This window comes from Papio anubis, chromosome 1 (genome assembly GCF_008728515.1).
Source record: "Papio anubis isolate 15944 chromosome 1, Panubis1.0, whole genome shotgun sequence".
In the NCBI taxonomy this organism is placed as follows: Eukaryota; Metazoa; Chordata; class Mammalia; order Primates; family Cercopithecidae; genus Papio; species Papio anubis.
In genome coordinates, this window is record NC_044976.1 from 62,635,797 (window position 1) to 62,656,366 (window position 20,570).

Genomic DNA, 20,570 nt, shown 5'->3' on the forward strand with positions numbered 1-20,570 from the left:
GAAATTGAACAACTTACTCCTGAATGACTCCTGGGTAGATAATGAAATTAAGGCAGAAATCAAGAAGTTCTTTGAAGCAAATGAGAACCAAGAGATGATGTACCAGAGTCTCTGGGATACAGCTAAAGTGGTGTTGAGAGGGAAATTTATAGCACTAAATGCCTGCAGGAAAAAGCTAGAAAGATCTCAAGTTAACATTCTAACATCCTAACTAAAAGAACTAGAGAACCAAGAGAAAACAAACCCCAAAGCTAGTAGAAGACAAGAAATAACCAAGGTCAGAGTGGAACTGAATGAGATAGAGACACAAAAAACCCTTTAAAAAAATCGACCAAATCAGGAGCTGTGTTTTTGAAAAAAAATTAATAAAATAGACCACTAGCTAGACAAAGAAGAAAAGAGAAGAATCAAATAAACACAGTCAGAAATGATAAGGGAGATATCACCACTGATCCCACAGAAATACAAACAACTACCAGATAATACTATAAACACCTCTATGCACATAAACTGGAAAATCTAGAAGAAATTGATAAATTTCTGGACACACACACCCTCCCAAGACTGAACTGGGAAGAAATCGAATCCCTGAATTGGCCAATGAGTTCTATCATTAGTAGAACCAAAAAAAAAAAAAAAAAAAAAAGCTCAGAACCAGACAGATTCACAGCTGAATTCTACAAGAGGTACAGAGAAGAGCTGGTACCATTTCTACTGAAACTATTCCAAAAAAATTTGAAAAGAAGAGACTCCTCCTTAACTCATTTTATGAGGCCAGCATCATCCTGATACCAAAACCTGGCAGAGATACAACAAGAAACAATAAAACTTCAGGCCAATATCCCTAATGAACATTGATGTAAAAATCCTCAATAAAATACTGGGCAACTGAATCTAGCAGCACATCAAAAAACTTATCCACCATGATCAAGTTGGCTTCATCCTTAGGATGCAAGGTTGGCTCAGCATACACAAATCAGTAAATGTGGTTCATCACCTAAACAGAACTACTGAATTGGCAAAAGCTGGAAGCATTCCCCTTGAAAACTGGCATGAGACAAGGATGCCTTTTCTCACCCCTCCTATTCAACATAGTATTGGAAGTTCTGGCCAGGGCAATTAGGCAAGAGAAAGAAATAAAGGGTATTCAAATAGGAAGAGAGGAAGTTATCTCCTAATTATCTTTGTTTGCTGATGACATGATCCTATGTCTAGAAAACCCCAACCTCTCAGCCCAAAAGCTTCTTAAACGGTTAAGCAACTTCAGTAAAGTCTCAGGATTCAAAATCAATGAATCAATGTGCAAAAATTGCTATCATTCCTATACACCAATCAACAGCAAGCAGAGAGCCAAATCATGAATGAACTCCTATTCACAATTGCTACAAAAAAAATAAAATACCGAGGAATACAGCTAACAAGGGAAGTGAAGGACCTCTTCACAGAGAACCACAAACCGCTGCTCAAAAAAATCAGAGGACACAACCAAATGGAAAAACATTCATGCTCACAGATAGACAGAATCAATATTGTGAAGATGGCCATACTGCCCAAAGTGATTTATAGATTCAATGCTATTCCCTTTAAATTACCATCGACATTCTTCACAGAATTAGAAGAAACTATTTTAAAATTTGTATGGACCGAAAAAGAGCCCAAATAGCCAAGACAATCCCAAGCAAATAGAAAACAAAGCTGGAGGCATCATGCTACCCAACTTCAAACTACTCTGTAAAGCTACTGTAACCAAAACAGCATGATACTAGTACAAGAACGGAGACATAGACCAATGGAACAGAATAGAGAACTCAGAAATAAGACCGCACACCTACAACTGTCTGATCTTCAACAAACCTGACAAAAACAAGCAATGGGGAAAGGATTCCCTATTTAATAAACGGTGCTGGGAAAACTGGCTAGCCAAATGCAGATAATTGAAAGTGGATCCCTTCCTTCCACCTTACACAAAAATTAACTCAAGATGGATTAGAGACTTAAATGTAAAACTCAAAACTATAAAAACGCTAGATGAAAATCTAGGCAATGCCTTCAGGACATAGGCACGGGCAAAGATTTCATGATGAAAATGCCAAAAGCGATTACAACAAAAGCAAAACTTGACAAATGGGATCTAATTAAAGAGCTTCTGCACAGTGAAAGAAACTATCATCAGAGTGAACAGACAACCTAAAGAAAGGGAGAAAATTTTTGCCATCTATCCATCTGACATCTATCCAGTATCTACAAGGGACTTAAACAAATTTACAAGAAAAAAAAACCATTAAAAAATGTGCAAAGGACATGAACAGAAGCTTCTCAAAAGAAGACATACATGCGGCCAACAAACATATGAAAAAAAGCTAAACTTGTCTGATCATTAGAGAAATGTAAATCAAAACCACAATGAGATACCATCTCATGCCAGTCAGAATGGCTATTATTAAAAAGTCAAAAAACAACAGATGCTGGTGAGGTTGCAGAGAAAAAGGAACGCTTTTACACTGTTGGTAGGTTTGTAAATTAGTTCAATCATTGTGGAAGACAGTGTGGGTGATTCCTCAAAGACCTAGAGGCAGAATACTATTTGACTCAGCAATTCAAATCCTGAGTATATACCCAAAGGAATATAAATCATTGTGTTATAAGGACACATGCATGCCTATGTTCATTGCAGCACTATTCACAATAGCAAAGACATGGAATCAACCCAAATGCCCTTCAATGATAGACTGGATAAAGAAAATGTGGTACATATACACATGGAATACTATGCAGCCATAAAAAGGAACGAGATCGTATCCTTTGCAGGGTCATGGATGGAGTTGGAAGCCATTATCCTCAGCAAACTAACGCAGGAACAGAAAACCAAACACCTTGTGTTCTCACTTAGAAGTGGGAGCTGAATGATGAGAACTCATGGACACATGACAGGGAACAACACACACTGAGGCCTGTTGGTGATGGGGGTGTGTTGGGGGAGGGAGAGCATCATGAAGAATAGCTAATGGATGCTGGGCTTAGTACCTAGATGATGGGATGACCTGTGCAGCAAATCACTATGGCACATGTTTACCTGTGTAACAAACCTGCACATCCTGTACATGTACCCCTGAACTTAAAATAAAAGTTGAAGATAAAAAAGGTTAATTGTTTGTTATGTGAATTTCACCCAAACAAACTTTTCATGTAAAATTAAAATTAAAATCTCTCAAAGATGGGAGAGAGTTAAATAAAAGATCAAGGAGATTTTCATACTCTGAAAAAAAAAAACCTCTCAGTAAATTAAGAATAGGAAAGAACTTCCTCAACCTGATAAAGCATATTTATGAAAAAACTATAGCCAGAATCATATATAATGCTAAAAAAACTGAATGTTTGCCCCAAATGTCAGGAACAAGGCAAGGATGTCTGCTGTCACTACTTTCCCACAATATTTTATTGGAGGCTTTGTTTTCATTATAGCATGTATCACTACTGATTTATCTTGATTTTTATATTTGTTCATTTTTGTCTCTTCCATGAAGTCAGAGACCTTGTCTGTCTTGTTCTTCCTATATTATTAGCTCCTAAAATAGTGTCTAGCACAAGGTTGGTGTTCAATGAATATTTATTAAATGAATGAACTTTTGGGTAGTACTGTATAAGTGAGGTACACTTGTGTGACAAAAACATTTCTTTTTTTTATATACTTTTAAGTTCTAGTGTACTTGTGCACAGCATGCAGGTTTGTTACATAGGTATACATGTACCATGTTGGTTTGCTGCACCCATTAACTAGTCATTTACATTAGGTATTTCTCTTAATGCTATCCCTCCCCCTGCCCCCTACCCCATGACAGGCCCCTGTGTGTGATGTTCCCCACCCTGTGTCCAAGTGTTCTCATTGTTCAATTCCCACCTATGAGTGAGAACATGCGGTGTTTGGTTTTCTGTTCTTGTGATAGTTTGCTCAGAATGATGGTTTCTAGCTTCATCCATGTCACTGCAAAGGACATGAACTCATCCTTTTTTATGGTTGCATAGTGTTCCATGGTATATATGTGCCACATTTTCTTAATCCAGTCTATAATAGATGGACATTTGGGTTGGTTCCAAGTCTTTGCTATTGCAAATAGTGCCACAATAAACATACGTGTGCCTGTGTCTTTATAGTAGCATGATTTATAATCCTTTGGGTATATACCCAGTAATGGGATGGCTGGGTCAAATGGTATTTCTAGTTCTAGATCCTTGAGGAATTGCCACACTGTCTTCCACAATGGTTGAACTAGTTTACACTCCCACCAACAGTGTAAAAGTGTTTCTATTTCCCCACATCCTCTCCAGCACCTGTTGTTTCCTCACTTTTTAATGATCGCCATTCTAACTGGTGTGAGATGGTATCTCATTGTGGTTTTGATTTGCATTTCTCTGATGATGACCAGTGATGATGAGCATTTTTTCATGAGTCTGTTGGCTGCATAAATGTCTTCTTTTGAGAAGTGTCTGTTCATATCCTTTGCTCACTTTTTGATGGGGTTGTTTCTTTCTTGTAAATTTGTTTAAGTTCTTTGTAGATTCTGGATATTAGTCCTTTGTCCAATGGGTAGATTGCAAAATTTTTCGCCTATTCTGTAGGTTGCCTGTTCACTCTGATGGCAGTTTCTTTTGCTGTGCAGAAGCTCTTTAGTTTAACTAGATCCCATTTGTCAGTTTTGGCTTTTGTTGCCATTGCTTTTGGTGTTTTAGTCATGAAGTCCTTGCACATGCCTATGTCCTGAATGGTATTGTGTAGGTTTTCTTCTAGGGCTTTTATGGTTTTAGGTCTAACATTTAAGTCTTTAATCCATCTCAAATTAATTTTTGTATAAGGTGTAAGGAAGGGATCCAGTTTCAGCTTTCTACATATGGCTAGCCAGTTTTCCCAGCACCATTTACTAAATAGGGAATCCTTTCCCCATTTCTTGTTTTTGACAAAAACATTTCTATGCCACCTACTTTTCATCAAGAAAACTTTGTTACCAAAAGTAGTCGTCCCCCAAAAAAATTTTGTAAAATTTTTCATTTCCATATGTAAACTCCTTCTCCAAGGAAATGCTCTAAGAGCTTGACTTCCGCTCATTGATGTCTCCCATAAGCCTGTTGTTTTATCAAGGATAAGCCATTAATTTTTCTGATAGAATTTCTCCCTTGTGTAGTGGGTTGAATCATGTCCCCACAAAACAAACACCTGTCCCCCCAGAACCTCAGCATATGACCTTATTTCAAAATAAGGTCTTTGCAGATATAAATAGTCATTAGTTAAGATGAGGCTATACTAGATTCAGGTGGACCCTGAGTCCAGTGACTGTTGTCCTTATAAGAGGAGCAGAATGACAGAGACACACCTGGAAAAGGTCATGTGACATTGGAGGCAGAGACTGAGTGATGCAGCAATAAGCCATATGACGTAAAGGATTGCTGACAGCCAGCAGAGGCTCGGAAGAGGCAATAGAAGATTCTTCCCTAGGGCTTTCCAAGGGAGGGAGGCCCTGCTGCCACCTTGATCCCCAACATCTAGCCTCCAGAACTATGAGAGAATACATTTCTGTTATTTTAAGTCACCAAGTTTGTGGTCATTTGTTAAGGTGGCCCAAGGAAACTAATATACCTTGCTACACCACATGATGTTTTTACTACTTTTACAATAGTAAACTTATGTCATATTCATTTGCTTTTCCAACTTCTATTCTGTTGGAAAGCACATACTGAAATAATTTTACTTTACCATTAAATTAGTCAACACTCAGAATGGTTCCATATTCAAAGCCTATTGTTCTACTTTTATGTTTCATTTCATTTGTTTCACGTATTTTTCTCGGAAGTAAATATACTCTTACCGAAATTCATTTGGGAATTTAATTTTTCTTTTTCTCTTTCTAGGTATTCTGTCATCAAGGGTTGGCTTGCTAGAAAAAATAGAATGCCTGATGAAGTCAGACACTCAATGGAAGGAATTAAGCTCTGCCCAACTCAAAGTAAATCGATTCACTCTATTTGTTTTGCTTTTGTAACTAACATGTTATGCATAATATGCATAACTTTAAACTTTTTTCCCTTTAAATAAGTTGGAATATATGAGGGCTAATCCTTGTGTTCTCCTTTTAAGGTTGCTTTAACTTTTTCTGACTTTCCAAATTAATTTGGTAAATTACTCACATAGGAATTGGAACTTTGACAAAATTGAGTTACTTATATTTCCAAGCTTACTACCCTTTAATAGGTTAATATACAATTTGAAATTTTAAGGTTAAGTTTCAAAATATGAAAAAGCAGCCAAAACACACAGAGCACTAATAAACTGATCCCTAAAACTCATTGTATATTCAAAGGTATATGCAATATGGCTGAAAAGAAAGAAACAGTGCTGAGTTGTTTTTTGTGCTCTTTTAAAAATTACCATTTACTTGTTGGGATAGGTTGAGAGTGACTCTTCAGCAGGGTGAGCTGGTAACTTACCATGAAAGTCAGCTGGTATAGAGGGGAAAGCATGACATTTGGGGTTAGAGAACTTAGGTTCAGATCTCAGTTCTGTGCTATTATGGAAAGGTCACTCAACCTCTGAATTTAGTTTTTTTCATCTTCAGCTACTTCTATGTATGTGGAAGATGTTCAACAACTGCTAGTTGCTAAAATTCTGCCCTAACTCACAGGATTCTTATGACTAAATGACTCCATGTATATACAATTTCTTTGTGAACTGAAAAGTACAAAAAGCAATAGTTACTATTTTTTTCTGTCACCTGGCCACTAAACATAACAGCATATACATGCCAGGCACAGGCAATGACCTTCATTCAGTGATTCTCCAAGGGCCCTGCCCCCATATCTCCAAGTTTCTTTTCCCTGCTCAATATCGACCTCTCTCCCTCCAACTTGTTTGGTGTGCCACGCAGATTTCCTCCTCTGTATTAGCAGCCTTAGCCTTCTCCATTCAACTCTGCCTTCTTCCAGATTTCAGGGTACCTGCGAGGTAGGAAATGTGGCCTTCTCCAGCCTTACTCTTTGCTTTCTCCATGATTTCCCTACTCCTTTCTGCAATCTGTGTCTTTCAACATCCCCACCATCTTCACCAGTGGAAGAGATCACTTGGTTAAGTTGTTGTGATTACAGTAATTTCTATCTATGCTTTGTCAGACTGGTGACAAAGCTATGTCCCTATAGCTCAGCTCTGCTTATGTTTTTACCAGGTCTAAAATACTTTAATTGTGTCCCGTTTTCCTTCAGGATAAAATTTAGACTCTTTGACACAGAAAATCCTTAATGCTCTAATACTTGTCTGTGTCTTTGCAGTGACATTCCCTACCACTCCCCTTCACACCCTAAATGTTATAGTAAGCTAGTGGGTCATGATCGTTTGTTCCCTATCTCATTTCATTAAAAAGCTTGAGCACACACTGTGTTTTCTCATACCCCTACTCTAAATGCTCTTCTCTCCCCTTCTTTACTTTCTAATGCCTAGCATCCTTTGAGATTCAGTTCAAGCATTACCTTCTCTAAGAAACTTTCTCTGTGGGTTATCATAGCATTTCTACCATAGCTGTATCATGCTCTATTTGTTTTCTATTGCTGTGTCACAAATTAGCACACATTGAATGGTTTAAAACAACACACATTTATTATTTTACTATTTCTGTGGGCCTGGAGTACAGGCACAGCTTAGCTGGATCCTCTGCTTAGGGTCTCAGAAAGCTGCAGTCAAGGCATCGGCTGGGCTGCATTCTCATCCCAGTGGTTTGAATGGGGGAGGAATCTGCTTCCCAGCCCAGTGAGGTTGTCGACAGAATTCATTTTCTTCTGTCTATAGGAATGAGGACCCTGGCTTCTGGCTGGGTATATGCTGGAAGCCTCCCTCACCTGCCGAGGGCTGCACACGGTTCCTTGCCATGTGGGCTGTCCCAGCATGGCCTCCTACTTTATCCAGCAAGAGTCTTTAGAGCAAGTCTGATAGCAAGATGGAGTTGTATGTGATGTAACATCATCATGCGAATGAGACCTTATCACTTGCATCATATTTTATTGGTTAGAAGTCATGGGTCCTATCCTCACTCAGAAAAGAGGAGTTTACACTAAGGTGTAAATACCAGGATGCAGGGATTCTGGGGGCCACCTTGGAGTCTGTCCAGCACGCATGCTATGTTATCATTCTTTTTACAGCCTGTCTCCTTTGAAAAAGAGTGAGCTTCTTAAGGGAAGGGACTGCTCACCTCAATCTTCCACAGCACAGTGGTTGGCATACAGTAGCTATCAATGCTCATTTAAAAAATGAGTAAGTAAATAGTAGGCTGAAGTAAAATTGTCATTTTTTTTTTCTGCCTTGTGATTATAGGAAAAAAGGGTGAAAACCCATGATGAGTGGGAAAAAGAAAGGCAAGCTGGAAGAGGCAACATTTTAAGTTTAATGTCCAGAAACTGGTTAGCTCTTCAGTGCTGAGCCTTGTTGTCTTTGAACATGGAATAGACTCTTCTTTCTGTCTACTCCGGAAGAGGCTATACCTGAGAGGTTGTGGTAAATTTGATTATTTTTCAGAAATATTCATTCCTGCTCCACCTACATGAACAACATATATTTCCTTGCACCTTGACTTTGAGCTTTTCCCTGTGACATGTTTTCATCAATGGAATATTAGTGGGTGCAGTGTGCCCCCAGGGTTTGGAAAGGGTTTGCATGATTTGGCTTGCTCTTTTTCTCTTCTGCCATCATCACAAGAGTGTGCCTGGACTGGCCCTCTGATCACAGAGAAAGATTCAAGGCATAGATCTGAGCTGGCCCAGCCATGTTTCCCAGCCATTCCCCAGCCAAAGAAGCCAACCACCTATTGACCTGCTGACATGTGACCGAAACAAATACTTATTGCTGTATGTCACTAAGATTTTGTGGTTGCTTATTATGTAGCAAGAGAGTTATTATGTAGCAAGAGTGAACTTATATACCATATCGAAGGGAAGTGTGACTCAGAAAAGGAAAGAACCGTGTGCCCCTCTTTTGCAAAGAAGGATGGCATGTCATAGTTTGCCAATGGGAGAAACTCACCAGAGATTTGGCAGATGGGAGGGAAGTCGAGGCCATTAGGCTTGGGAAGTTGTTCGTATCAGGCATGGTGGGTTCCTCAGATACGGCATTTTCACACATCTCTCTACAGCCTCACTTCACAGACATGGTGGCTGCACAGATATCCCCATGAACTCCTCGTTTTGGTCGCAATTTGGGTGGCTAAATGTGTGCAGCTTCTTGTACTCCATGAGCTTCTGGTTTCCCACTCATGTCAGTGCATCAGGATCATGACTGTTTTTTCAATTCTCCAGCTGTAGCTTCCAGATCTTCACTCCCCTGGGTCCTCCCACACCTGGATAATCCCAAATTCCTGTGTTAGACTCTCACTCTTGTGTTACTTGTAGTGGCTCTGTTTTCCTAACTGAATCCAGACTGAAAACAGGACTGAATAGATATAAACCATTTGTTAATCATCAGAGCCCATCAGTCAGCACAGGTTTTACTATCTTTACTAGCTAACCTATTTTCAGATTAAAAAATAAATTATCAGAGGCAGAGTTTCCATGATCCAACCCAAGAAAGGCATGGAAAATATAAGGCAGTTAGAATTTGTGCTTCCATAACTTATTTTGTTAACATAGTAACAAAATCCCCTCCTTTATTACTGATTCCAACCACCAAATCCAAGGTGTCTCAGAGGGATTTATAAAGCTTAAGATTTCCTGGAGGAGAAATTCAAAATAATCTTTTTTTTATGTTCTAAAGAAACATTTCTATATTTATTTCGCATTATACTCTGCTGATCTAGCCAGGTTTCTTTTTATGCTTCCTGGGAGATTTTAACAGGGCAGGAACTAAGAGGGCAAATAGTCAAGGTGGTTGATTCCCAACTTTCATTCCACGCCAGCAACTCGTGTCAGCCAATCATGGTGATCTCATTTCCCTTCCCAGTAACTAGTTTAGAAATGGGGTGGGGTGCAGTGGCTCACACCTGTAATCCCAACACTTTGGGAGGCCAAAGTGGGCAGATCACCTGAGGTCAGGAGTTTGAGACCAGCCTGGCCAACATGGTAAAACCCCATCCCTACTAAAAAAAATAATAATAATTAATTAATTAATTAAAAAAAAAATAGCTGGGCGTGGTGGTGAACGCCTGTAGTCCCAGTTACTTGGGAGGCTGAGGTGGGAGAATCACTTGATCCCAGGAGGCGGAGGTTGCAGTGAGCTAAGAGCACGCCACTGCACTCCAGCCTGGGCAACAGGAGTGAAACCCTGACTCAAAAATAATAAAATTAAATTAAAATAAAAGAAAGGGCATGTGACAGGATCCTGCTTGAGGGGAAATATGCTGGGTGCTTCAGGGGATGGTTTTCCCATCCACTCTTAAAAATGAGCTCTTGGTGAGAAGACCGCTTTTTCCTCTGGATATTGCTGTGCCCGGTGTGGTTACTAGAATGGCTGTAGTTCTCTTGCTGTGCACTGTGAAGATGAAGACAACACCTCAGTTAGCAAAGCAAGCAGTGAAAAGAATTGTGTCCTTCGTGACACTGTGGAGTCACCGCAATATTCAATCCTGCCCTCCACTCTGGCTTTTATCTTATGTGAGATAAAACATTCTCCTATTGTTTAAACTGGGTAGACTTGGCTCTATATTTCTTGTAATCAAAAGCGTGTGGAATCAGAAAGCCCCAAACATGGTTAGAAAGAACTGGAGTTAGTCCATCAATAATATGTTTATGGAAAATAAAGTAGATGCTTTTCTCAAGGCACAGACAGAATTTAGTTTTAAATTAGTTACAACTAAATATTAGTATCGAAAGTATGAAAATTAAAAATCACTGGGGGCCTCAGGACACCCATAGGATAATGGTGACTGTGTAAACTCAAATCTCTCTGTGTATCTTTCTCTCTTTGTTTTGTTTTGAGATGGAGTCTCACTCTGTCACCCAGGCTGGAGTGCAGTGGGTCAATCTCAGCTCACTGCAACCTCTGCCTTCTGAGTTCAAACGATTCTCCTGCCTCAGCCTCCAGAACAGCTGAGATTACAGGCTCCTGCCACCACACCCCGCTAATTTTCGTATTTTAGTAGAGACAGGGTTTCACCATGTTGGCCAGGCTGGTCTCGAACCCCTGACCTCAAGTGATCCACCTGCCTTGGCTTCCCAAAGTGCTGGGATTACAGGTGGAAGCCACCATGCCTGGCCTCTCTGTGTATCTTTCTATAAACCAAAGAGAGAAGGAAAACAAGTCACTTGTAGCCAGTGTCTATAACATTAGAAGACAACAAGTATTATAGGGTTTATTTCATATGTAAGTGAGGGAAATAAACATATAAGGCAAACAAAATTTGTCCTGAAACCCATAATCGGCAGTGAATCTGGTGACAACTAGGAAAAAGGGGAGAGAATGCAGTGAGGTTTTAGAGTTAACAGAACGTAAATAGCACCAGCTAGAGTTCATCCCCAGAAAGCAAGGTCCCCATGCTGTGTGGAAATATAGATCTAGAAATATAGACATTATATCTATATTCTTCTTTTGAAAAGTATAATCAGTTTATTTCCCTGTTTACAAGGCCTGTAAGATAAAGATGAAAGTCCTTTGCATGACATGTGAGGCTTTCCTGATCTGGCTTCAGCCTCCCTTCCAGCTCCACGAAACTTTCTGTATACTATAACATTGTGGTTTTGGATAGACAGATCTGGGACGAGTCTTGTTATTAGCCGGGTATCTTTGGTTAAGTTACTATAGGTCACTCAGCCTTAGTTTCCTCATCTGTAAAATAAGAATAATAATACCTGCCCATCACAAGGGTTGTGTCTGAGTTAAATAATATTATAGCTGTCGACTGCTGAGCACCGCACCTGGCACAGTGGAAGTGCGGGAGAATCCACTCTGATCACGCCTAACCCTGTCAAGTCCTCTCCTACCTTTGTGCTTATATGATGCATGCTGTTTCTCCTAACATGTTCTGACCTCCCTTCTCTGTCTAACAAACTGCTCCTCCTGTTTCAAAGCCCGAGTCTGTTTTCACTTAGACATAGTGATTCCCTCCCTGTGCTCCCAAAGCAGCTTTTCCCTTGCACATCAACCGGCCTTTAGCAGGGACCCAGTAAATATATATGTTAAATGAATGAACTAACAAAGCATCAAAAGATTGAGCAAGATGGAAAGAATGATTTATGACAAATAAAGTTACTTATAAAACATGAAGTTTAGAAAGTGTAAAAAAGGTTGCTCGCATTCATTCAGATGGTCTTTGGCATTATCCTACAAATGCAGGAACACTCTTTTCATTGTTTTTCCTGTATGTCTATTAAATTTCTGTTTTTTATAGTTCCCACCACAGATGAAATTTTTCTTGAGTCACCAACTGCAATAAATAGCGTCACAAACATTTACGAAACAGAAGAGGAGGGGTGGAAGAGTGACACTTCATTATATGAAAATGACACAGATGAGCCCTGGGAAGAGGAAGTGGAAGATCTAATCTCCTGGATCAACGCTCTCAATACAAATACTTTAGAAGATTAAGCAGAACATTATCAGATTAAAAAACTGAACAGCCTCCACCATAGCCCAGTGTTGTGGAGCAATTTTGGAAGACTCTCAGAACTTGGATTTCATTTTTTTCAGGCTGTTCTCACCCGCTCACTGCAAGTACAAGCAAGTACAAATTAGAAATATAAGTACAAATCAGTAAAGATGTTGCTTTGACTTTCTTTAGAACTAAGTTACCAAAGTTAGGGATGTTCATTGCCATATGCCAATCAATGGTGTGACACTCCCACAGTTTTTAGGCTACTGGACACAAGTTTTTGCAGGCAGAGAATGGGTCAGAAAGAGGCTGGGATAGGAGGGGAGCAATTAAGAGCTTCAGAGGCTGGACATGACCTCAAATAGCAGGATCTATACATGGACCTACATCTGCCTGCTTTCTTGTCTTGTTTCCTCCATATTCAAGGAATGAGATGTCACTATTTACTAATGTTTCTCTTCTGTTTTATCCCAGAGTACATGGGAACATATCTGTCACCCCAAAAGTTTCCCCTGCTTCATGGTAATACGTCTCTCCTGCTCCTATTTCCTGCCCTTACTTTTCATAAGATCAGTCAGTATCACTGATCTGCTTTCTGTCACTGCAGATTAGTGTGCAATTTCTAGTTTTATATAAACTAGACCTTCTATCTCCTCGTATTCTTATAACTTTATTTTCTCTGTCTCTTTTTGCCATGTTGTCTCAACCTATATGTATGCTTGGGTCTCTCCTATTCTGAAATATGTCTCTGCCTTTGACCCCTATCTCTGCTTACCTCACCATTATTCACTCATTTTTCTCAATCAGATTTATTGATGGTGGTCTATCATTCTCTCTTTATTTCTTTCCTTCATTTCCCATTTGCATCCACTGCACAATGAAATCTATCTTCCATTCATTCTACTTCACTAAAATTTGCTGGGATCACCGTGATTTTCTTACTGCCAAAACTCATGTTTGATATTATTGATCATCTTCTTATTTTGAAGTGTTTATTGCCGTGGCTTCAGAGAGACCTATTTTGAGGCCTACATACCTACACACATATGTCTTCTCAAAAATGCCATACCGATCTATATGTCTGACCTTGGATGTAGTTATCAAATAGATCTCTCCCTCATTTTTAGGGAAACTGATTTTAGTTCCCATGAAAAAAAGAAAGCTCTACTACATGTATCTGGTCTCTTTGCACTCTCCTGGCTGGCTAAATATTTCCAAGTCTCCCTCTGGTAGTTCAGACAGTATGGTCCCAACTGATTGTAGTACCTATACTTTTGCTATCCCCCTGTGACCAGAACCACAACATTCTGAGTCTCTCTTAGACCTCTTTTATAAGAGCACAGATTCCATTTATGAGGGCTTCACTCTCGTGACAAAATAATTTCCCAAAGGCCATACCTCCAAATACCATTCCCTTGGGGGTTAGGGTGTCAATATGTGAATTTTGGGAGGGGACACAAACATTCAGACTACAACATTGTGTCTAATATTACTGAACTCCTTGTACTTCCCCACACATAACAGCATTTTCCTGCTTCCCTGCCTTTGCTTATGCCATTTCCTCTTCCGATAATTCCTTTTCCCCTCTTCAGTTGGCTAACGCCTATTCAGCCCCTAAAACTCTGCTCAGGCATCACCTCCAGAGTTTTCTCTGCACTCCACATACCCTACTCCAGGCTGGGTCTCTCTCTGGCTCTCTGGCACTCACTCTGTGGGCACCATATAGTATGTGTATGTGTCTGCTGTTCAATTTTATTGAAATTGTCTGTTTGCACATTTGCCTCTCCCATTAAACCTTCAAAGAAGCAGCCAACCAACCAGACTCCATCCTAACGATACTCAATAATATAGACTACATTCCAACAGCTGCCACAATGTCTCAAACAAAAGCTCCTGTTGGAGGTGTGATGGCTCAAGCCTGTAATCCCAGCCTTTGGGAGGCCGGGAGCCAGGCGAGATCCACGAGATCAGGGTCCAGAGACCATCCTGGCTAACAAGGGTGAAACCCCGTCTCTACTAAAATAGAAAAAAAGCAGCAGGCGAGAGTGGCCGAGGCCTGTAGTCCCAGCTACTTGGGAGAGGCTAGAGGCAGGAGAATGGCCGGGAACCAGGTAGACTTGCAGTGAGCCGAGATCCAGCCACTACACTCCAGCCTAGGCGACAGAACAAGACTCCGTCTCAAAAAAAAAAAGCTCCTGTTTCGGCTGTGTTAGAGTTTACTGTTAAAAAATAAACTTGGAAATTTTAGCAAATGAGTGAATTCAAAAGTAACAAAAAAGGAACTTTTAATAACAAGCAGGAATACCTTGAGAGAGTTGATTCTAGAAGAAGGCACTAGGTTTTTAAAAACAGCTTTATTGAGGTATGATTTGAAAGCATAAGAAGGAAGTGAGCAATTTAAAGTGTACAGTGTAAGTTTTTATATATGATGCCTTCATGTAATCCTACTACTATCAACATTGGGAACATATCTGTCACTAAAGAGTTTCCCCTGCTTCACTTGGTAATATTTCTCTCCTGCTCCTATTTCCTGCCGTTACTTTTCATAAGATCAGTCAGTATCACTGATCTACTTTCTGTCACTGCAGATTAGTGTACAATTTCTAGTTTATAAATGAAATTATACAAGCTGAGGCGCAGTGAAACTGCGCCTGTAATCAACACTTTAGGAGAATAAAGGCGGGCAGATTCAGTCAGGAGTTCGAGACCAGCCACAAGCTAACATGAGTGAAACCAAATCTCACTAAAAATACAAAATTAGCGTGGTGGCGTGATTATCCTGTAATCCAGCTATTCAGGAGGCTGAGGGCAGGAGGGTATCGCTTGAACTCGGGAGGTTACAGTGAATAAAGGGTTGCAATGATCCAGCCAGATTGACAGAGTGAGATTCATCAAAAAGAAAAGAAGAAGAAAGAAAGAAAGGCCTGCCGCCGCCAGTGGCAGGCAGGCGGAACGCGCCGCCTCGAAAATCCATCATCAGTCCTCGGATCTCGTCCTGTTGGTGGACATTTTGTATTACATTGTTTTCAGTGTGAGACTATTACAAATATAAAAGTTGCTGTGGCAAATCCATCCTAAGATGACCGACAACGAGTCAAACCCTTACACAATCCTTGAGTGTAAATAGAACCTGTGTCTTCTAGTCAATAGAACATAGCAAAGTGATGCGATGACGCTGCTGTCATTACATTATGTCGTATTAAGACTCTATCTTAAGCAAACTACAGAGGGATTCTCCTGCTAGCTTTGAAGAAGTAAGCTGTCATGTGGGAAGGCCACCTAACAGGAATTGCTGGCAACTGCAGGAGCTGAGAGGAGCCATTGGCTGACAGTCAACCAGAAAATAGGGACCTTGGTCCTACAAACTCAAGAAATTGAATTCTGTCAACAACCATGTAAGCTGTTTTAACCTGCTAACTTTGGGGTAATTTGTTGTGTAGTGATAGAAAATTAATACAGCTTATACGAACAATGTGTTTAAGTCTTTATATGGATTTATGTTTTATTTTCTCTTGGGTAAATAGAACTGAAATGGCTGGATCATATGGTAGGTATATGTTTAAGTTTTTAAGAAATTGTCAGGGCTGGATATGGTAGCTCACACCTGTAATCCCCACACTTTGGGAGTCCGAGGCATGAGGATTGCTTGAGTTCAGGAGTTCAAGACTAGCCCTGATCAACATAGTGAAACCCCTGTCCCTATTTAAAAGAGGAAAGGAAGGAAGAAGGGAAGAAAGAAAAAGGGAAGAAGTTTTTTTGTTTTTTTGTTTTTTGTTTTTGTTTTTGTTTTTTAGACAGAGTCTCACTCTGTTACCAGGCTGGAGTGCAGTGGTGCAATCATAGCTCACTATAGCCTCAACCTTCCAGGTTCAAATGATCATCCCACCTCTGCTTCCCAAGTAGCTAGGACAACAGGTACCCACTGCTGTTCCTGGCTAATTAAAAAAAAAAAAATTATTTATTTATTTTTATTTTTTTGTAGATACAGGCTCTCACTATGTTGCCCAGACTGGTCTCGAACTTTTAGGCTCAAGCAATCCTCCTGCCTCAGCCTCCCGAAGTGCTAGGATTACACGTGTGAGCCACTGCGCCTGGCTTAGTCAATCTTTTAAATGTTAGCCATTCTAAGATACGTAGAAGAATCTCATTTTAATTTGTATTTCCCCAAAGACTATGATGATGAGCATTTTCTCATGTGCTTATTTGCAGTCCTTGTATCTTCTTTAATGAAATGTTTTGTCCAAATCTTTTGCCTATTTTTTTTACTGGGATGTTTGTTTTCCTATTATTAAGTTTTGAGAGTTCTTCTATATCCTGGATATAAGTTCTTTATCAGATAAATGACTTACAGATACATAATTTGGAAATTAGTGATAAGTCTGTTTTTGCCTTTTCATTACTTTATTTTTGAGACAGAGTCTCACTCTGTTGTCCAGGGTGGAATGCAGTGGTGCAATCTCAGCTCACTGCAACCTCCACCTCCCAGGTTCAAGCAATTCTCCTGCCTCAGCCTCCTGAGTAGCTGGGATTACAGGTGTGCACCACCACACTTAGCTAATTTTTATCTTTTTTTAGTAGAGACAGGGTTTCACCATGTTGGCCAGGCTGGTTTCGAACTCCTGACCTCAAGTGATCTGCCCACTTAAGCCTCCCAAAGTGCTAGGACTACAGGCATGAGCCACCATGCCTAGCCTGATTACCTTAATAGTGTTTTTCAAAGAGCAGAAGTTTTGAATTTTGATAAAGTCCAACTTATCAAATTGTTTCTTTTATAGATTGTTCTTTTGATGTTATATCTCATAAATCATTGCCTAATCCAAAGTTACAAAGATTTTTATTGTAGACATTTTTTAATTTTAGGTTTTACATTTAGGTCTGTGATCCATTAAGAATTAATTTTTATATGGGTGCAAAGAACCACCCATATACATTTTTATATGGGTGCCAGGATTGGTATTCATGTAGATTTTTTGCCCTCCCTCTCCAGCTTTTTTTTTTTTACTTCCTTCCCTCTCCTCTTTTTTTGCATATTTAATTGTCCCAACACTACTTGCTTAAAAGACTATCCTTTCTCCACTGAATTGTCTTAATACCTTTATTGAAAATCAATTATTCATATATGTGTGTGTCTATTTCTGGACTATCTACACTGTTCTACTGATATGTTTGTCTGTCTTTATGCCAGTACTGCATTGTCTTGATTACTGTAGCTTCATTATGTATCTTAAAATAAGGTAATGCTAACCCTCTAGTTTTGTTCTTCTTTTTAAAAATAGTTTTAGCTATTCTACATCTTTTACATTATGATATAAATTTTAGAATCAGTCCTTCAGTGCCTACAAAAAATCACATGGAGATTTTGATTGGGATTGCATTGAATCTATGGCTCAATCTGGGGAGGACTGACATTTTATAGACTCACTATGTTGAGTCTTCCCACTCATGAAGTCTTCATTTATTTGGGTCTTCTATAATATCTTTTAGCAATGCTTTCTAATGTTCAGTTGTCCACATGTTGCGTACCATTTGTCAGATCTTTCTGTAAGTATTTTTTGGTACTGTTCTAGATAGTGTTACTCTTAAATGTCAAATTATTATTTGCTAATATATAGAAATACAATTGATTTCTGCATATTGATCTTGTATCTTGCAATATTGCCAGTCTCGTTAGTTCTAGTATCTATGTTGTAGATTTAAAGACAGTTTTGCTTCTTCCTTTTCAATCTAGATGCACTTATTTCTTTTTGTTGACTTACTGAACTGGTTAGAATCCCTAATATGATATTGAAAAGAATCAGTGTAAATTAATGCTCTTGTCTTGTTCTTGAACTGAGGAGGAAAGCTTGTGGTCTTTTATTGTTAAGTACAATGTTAGCTGTAGATTTTTCAAAGAAGCCCTTTATCCAATTGAGGAGGTTTCCTGCAACTTCTAATCTGCTATGAGTTTTTATCAGAAATAGAAGTTAGATTCTGTTTAATACTTTTTCTACATCTATTAAGATAAACATAAGTTTTCTTTTTTAATTTATTAATATGGTAACTTACATTGATTTATTTCTTTTAGAATGTTTACATCTCTGTTCTTGAGAGAAATTGGCTGTAGTTTTTTCTTGAAGTGTCTTTGTCTAGGTTTGGTATCAGAGTAATGCGAGCCTCATAGAAAGAATTGGGAAAAATTCTGTCCTCTTTAATTTTGTGAAAGAGTTTTTGTAGAACTGGTATAATTTCACCCTTATATTTTTGGTAAAATTCAACAAAATGTCATAGAAATTTTTCATTACCAGGCTGTAGTTATATTTTCCATTTTTAGGTTCAAACAGAAAAACAAAATAATAAATGAAGACCAAAATAGAAGTTTCCTTTTAATTCCAATTAAGAATATTTCCAACTCTTTAACATAGGAGAGGCGGCATGGGAGGGTGTTTAGGAGCCCAGATTCTACAGCCAGACTGCCTGGATCTGCCCCCTGCTGACTAGCTGTGTGACTTTGGGCAAGTTACTTCACCTTCCTTCACCTTGGCTTTCCTCATCAAGTCAAGAATAGATAATAGCCAGGCACGGTGGCCCCTGCCTGTAATCCCAACGCTTTGGCAGAATGAGTTGGAAAGATCTCTTGAACCCAGGAACTCAAGACCAACCTGGGCAACATAGTGAGATCCCTGTCTCTACAAAAATTTTTTTTGATTAGCCAAATGTGGTGGCACATGCTCATAGTCCTAGCTACTCAGGAGGCTGTGGTGGGCGGATTGCTTGAGCCTGGGAGATTGAGGCTGCAATGATCTGTGATCATGTCACTGCACTCCACCCTGGGCAACAGAGCAAGACTTTGTTTCAAAAAACAAAACAAAATAAACACACCTAGGTTGTTGAGAAAACCAAATAAATGCATCAATATATTAATATTTGTAAAGTGCTAAGAATAGCGCCTGGCCTATAGTAAGCACTATTTATGTGTTTGATAAAATAAAAAACAAATTTTACTTCTATTTAGTTAATTGATCCCATGCACTATGAAAGAAATTCAGATTCAGAGGGCCTGAACTGAAGTCTATAAACCTGCAGTTTTAAAAATTACCCCAGCTGGCCAGGCGCAGCGGCTCACGCCTGTAATCCCAGCACTTTGGGAGACGGAGGCGGGAGGATCACGAGGTCAGGAGTTGGAGACCATCCTGGCTAACATGGTGAAACCCTGTTTCTACTAAAAATACAAAAAATTAGCCAGGAGTGGTGGCGGGCGCCTGTAGTCCCTGCTACTCGGGAGGCTGAGGCAGGAGAATGGCGTGAACCCGGGCGGAGCTTGCAGTGAGCCGAGATCTGGCCACTGCACTCCAGCCTGGGCGACAGACCGAGACTCCGTCTCAACAACAACAACAACAACAACAACAACAACAAAAATTACCCCAGCTGATTCTGATGAAGATGATCAATGGATGACACTTGGAGACACAATGTAATTCTGAGATTAATTTCAAATGTGATTAACATGGCATGCCAAATCGTGCCATTTGATAACGGAGTGTGTCATGTATAGTAAAGCTCCACAACTGACTCATACCCTCCGTTGGATATGATGTCAGATCTGAAGTTAAGGTTCTATAGGAACGTGAGGCCCCAGCCCCCTTGTGATCAGTCTGAATGGATTCTGAAAAGAGAGGAGAAGAGAGAAGCAGGAAATTTCATTTTTAAAAACGTTCTAGATTAGCCGGGCGTGGTGGCGCATTCCTGTAGTCCCAGGTGCTACGCAGGCCTGGGGCATGAGAATCGCTTGAACCCGGGAGGCGGAGGTTGCAGTGAGCAGAGACCCCGTCACTGCACTCCAGACTGGGCGACAGAGCAGGACTCCATCTTAAAATTATAAAATAAAAATAAAAATAGGTAAAATAAATATTCTAAAATTTTGCATATACGTCATTGTCAAACAACATTTTTTAAACTTGCGTTGTTGTTCAGACTCCACTTCCCCTCCAGATGGCGCCAGTTAGCTATTTCTTGCACTTAAGAGACCTTCACTGGAAGCCAGGC

The 20,570-nt window shown here is 39.6% G+C and overlaps 1 protein-coding gene across 3 annotated transcripts in view; it reads left to right on the forward strand.

The window, feature by feature from the left end:
• UBE2U (ubiquitin conjugating enzyme E2 U) overlaps window positions 1-12,714 on the forward strand; it is a 63,303-nt gene extending 50,589 nt beyond the window's left edge. For all 3 annotated transcript variants that reach the window (XM_009209899.4, XM_003892001.3, XM_009209896.2), the window contains exons 9-10: window positions 5,902-5,996; window positions 12,348-12,714. In XM_009209899.4, coding sequence (XP_009208163.1) covers window positions 5,902-5,996; window positions 12,348-12,544 — 292 coding nt within the window. In that variant the 3' untranslated portion in view covers window positions 12,545-12,714. The remainder of the gene's footprint in view (window positions 1-5,901; window positions 5,997-12,347) is intronic.
• Window positions 12,715-20,570: the final 7,856 nt, after the last annotated feature.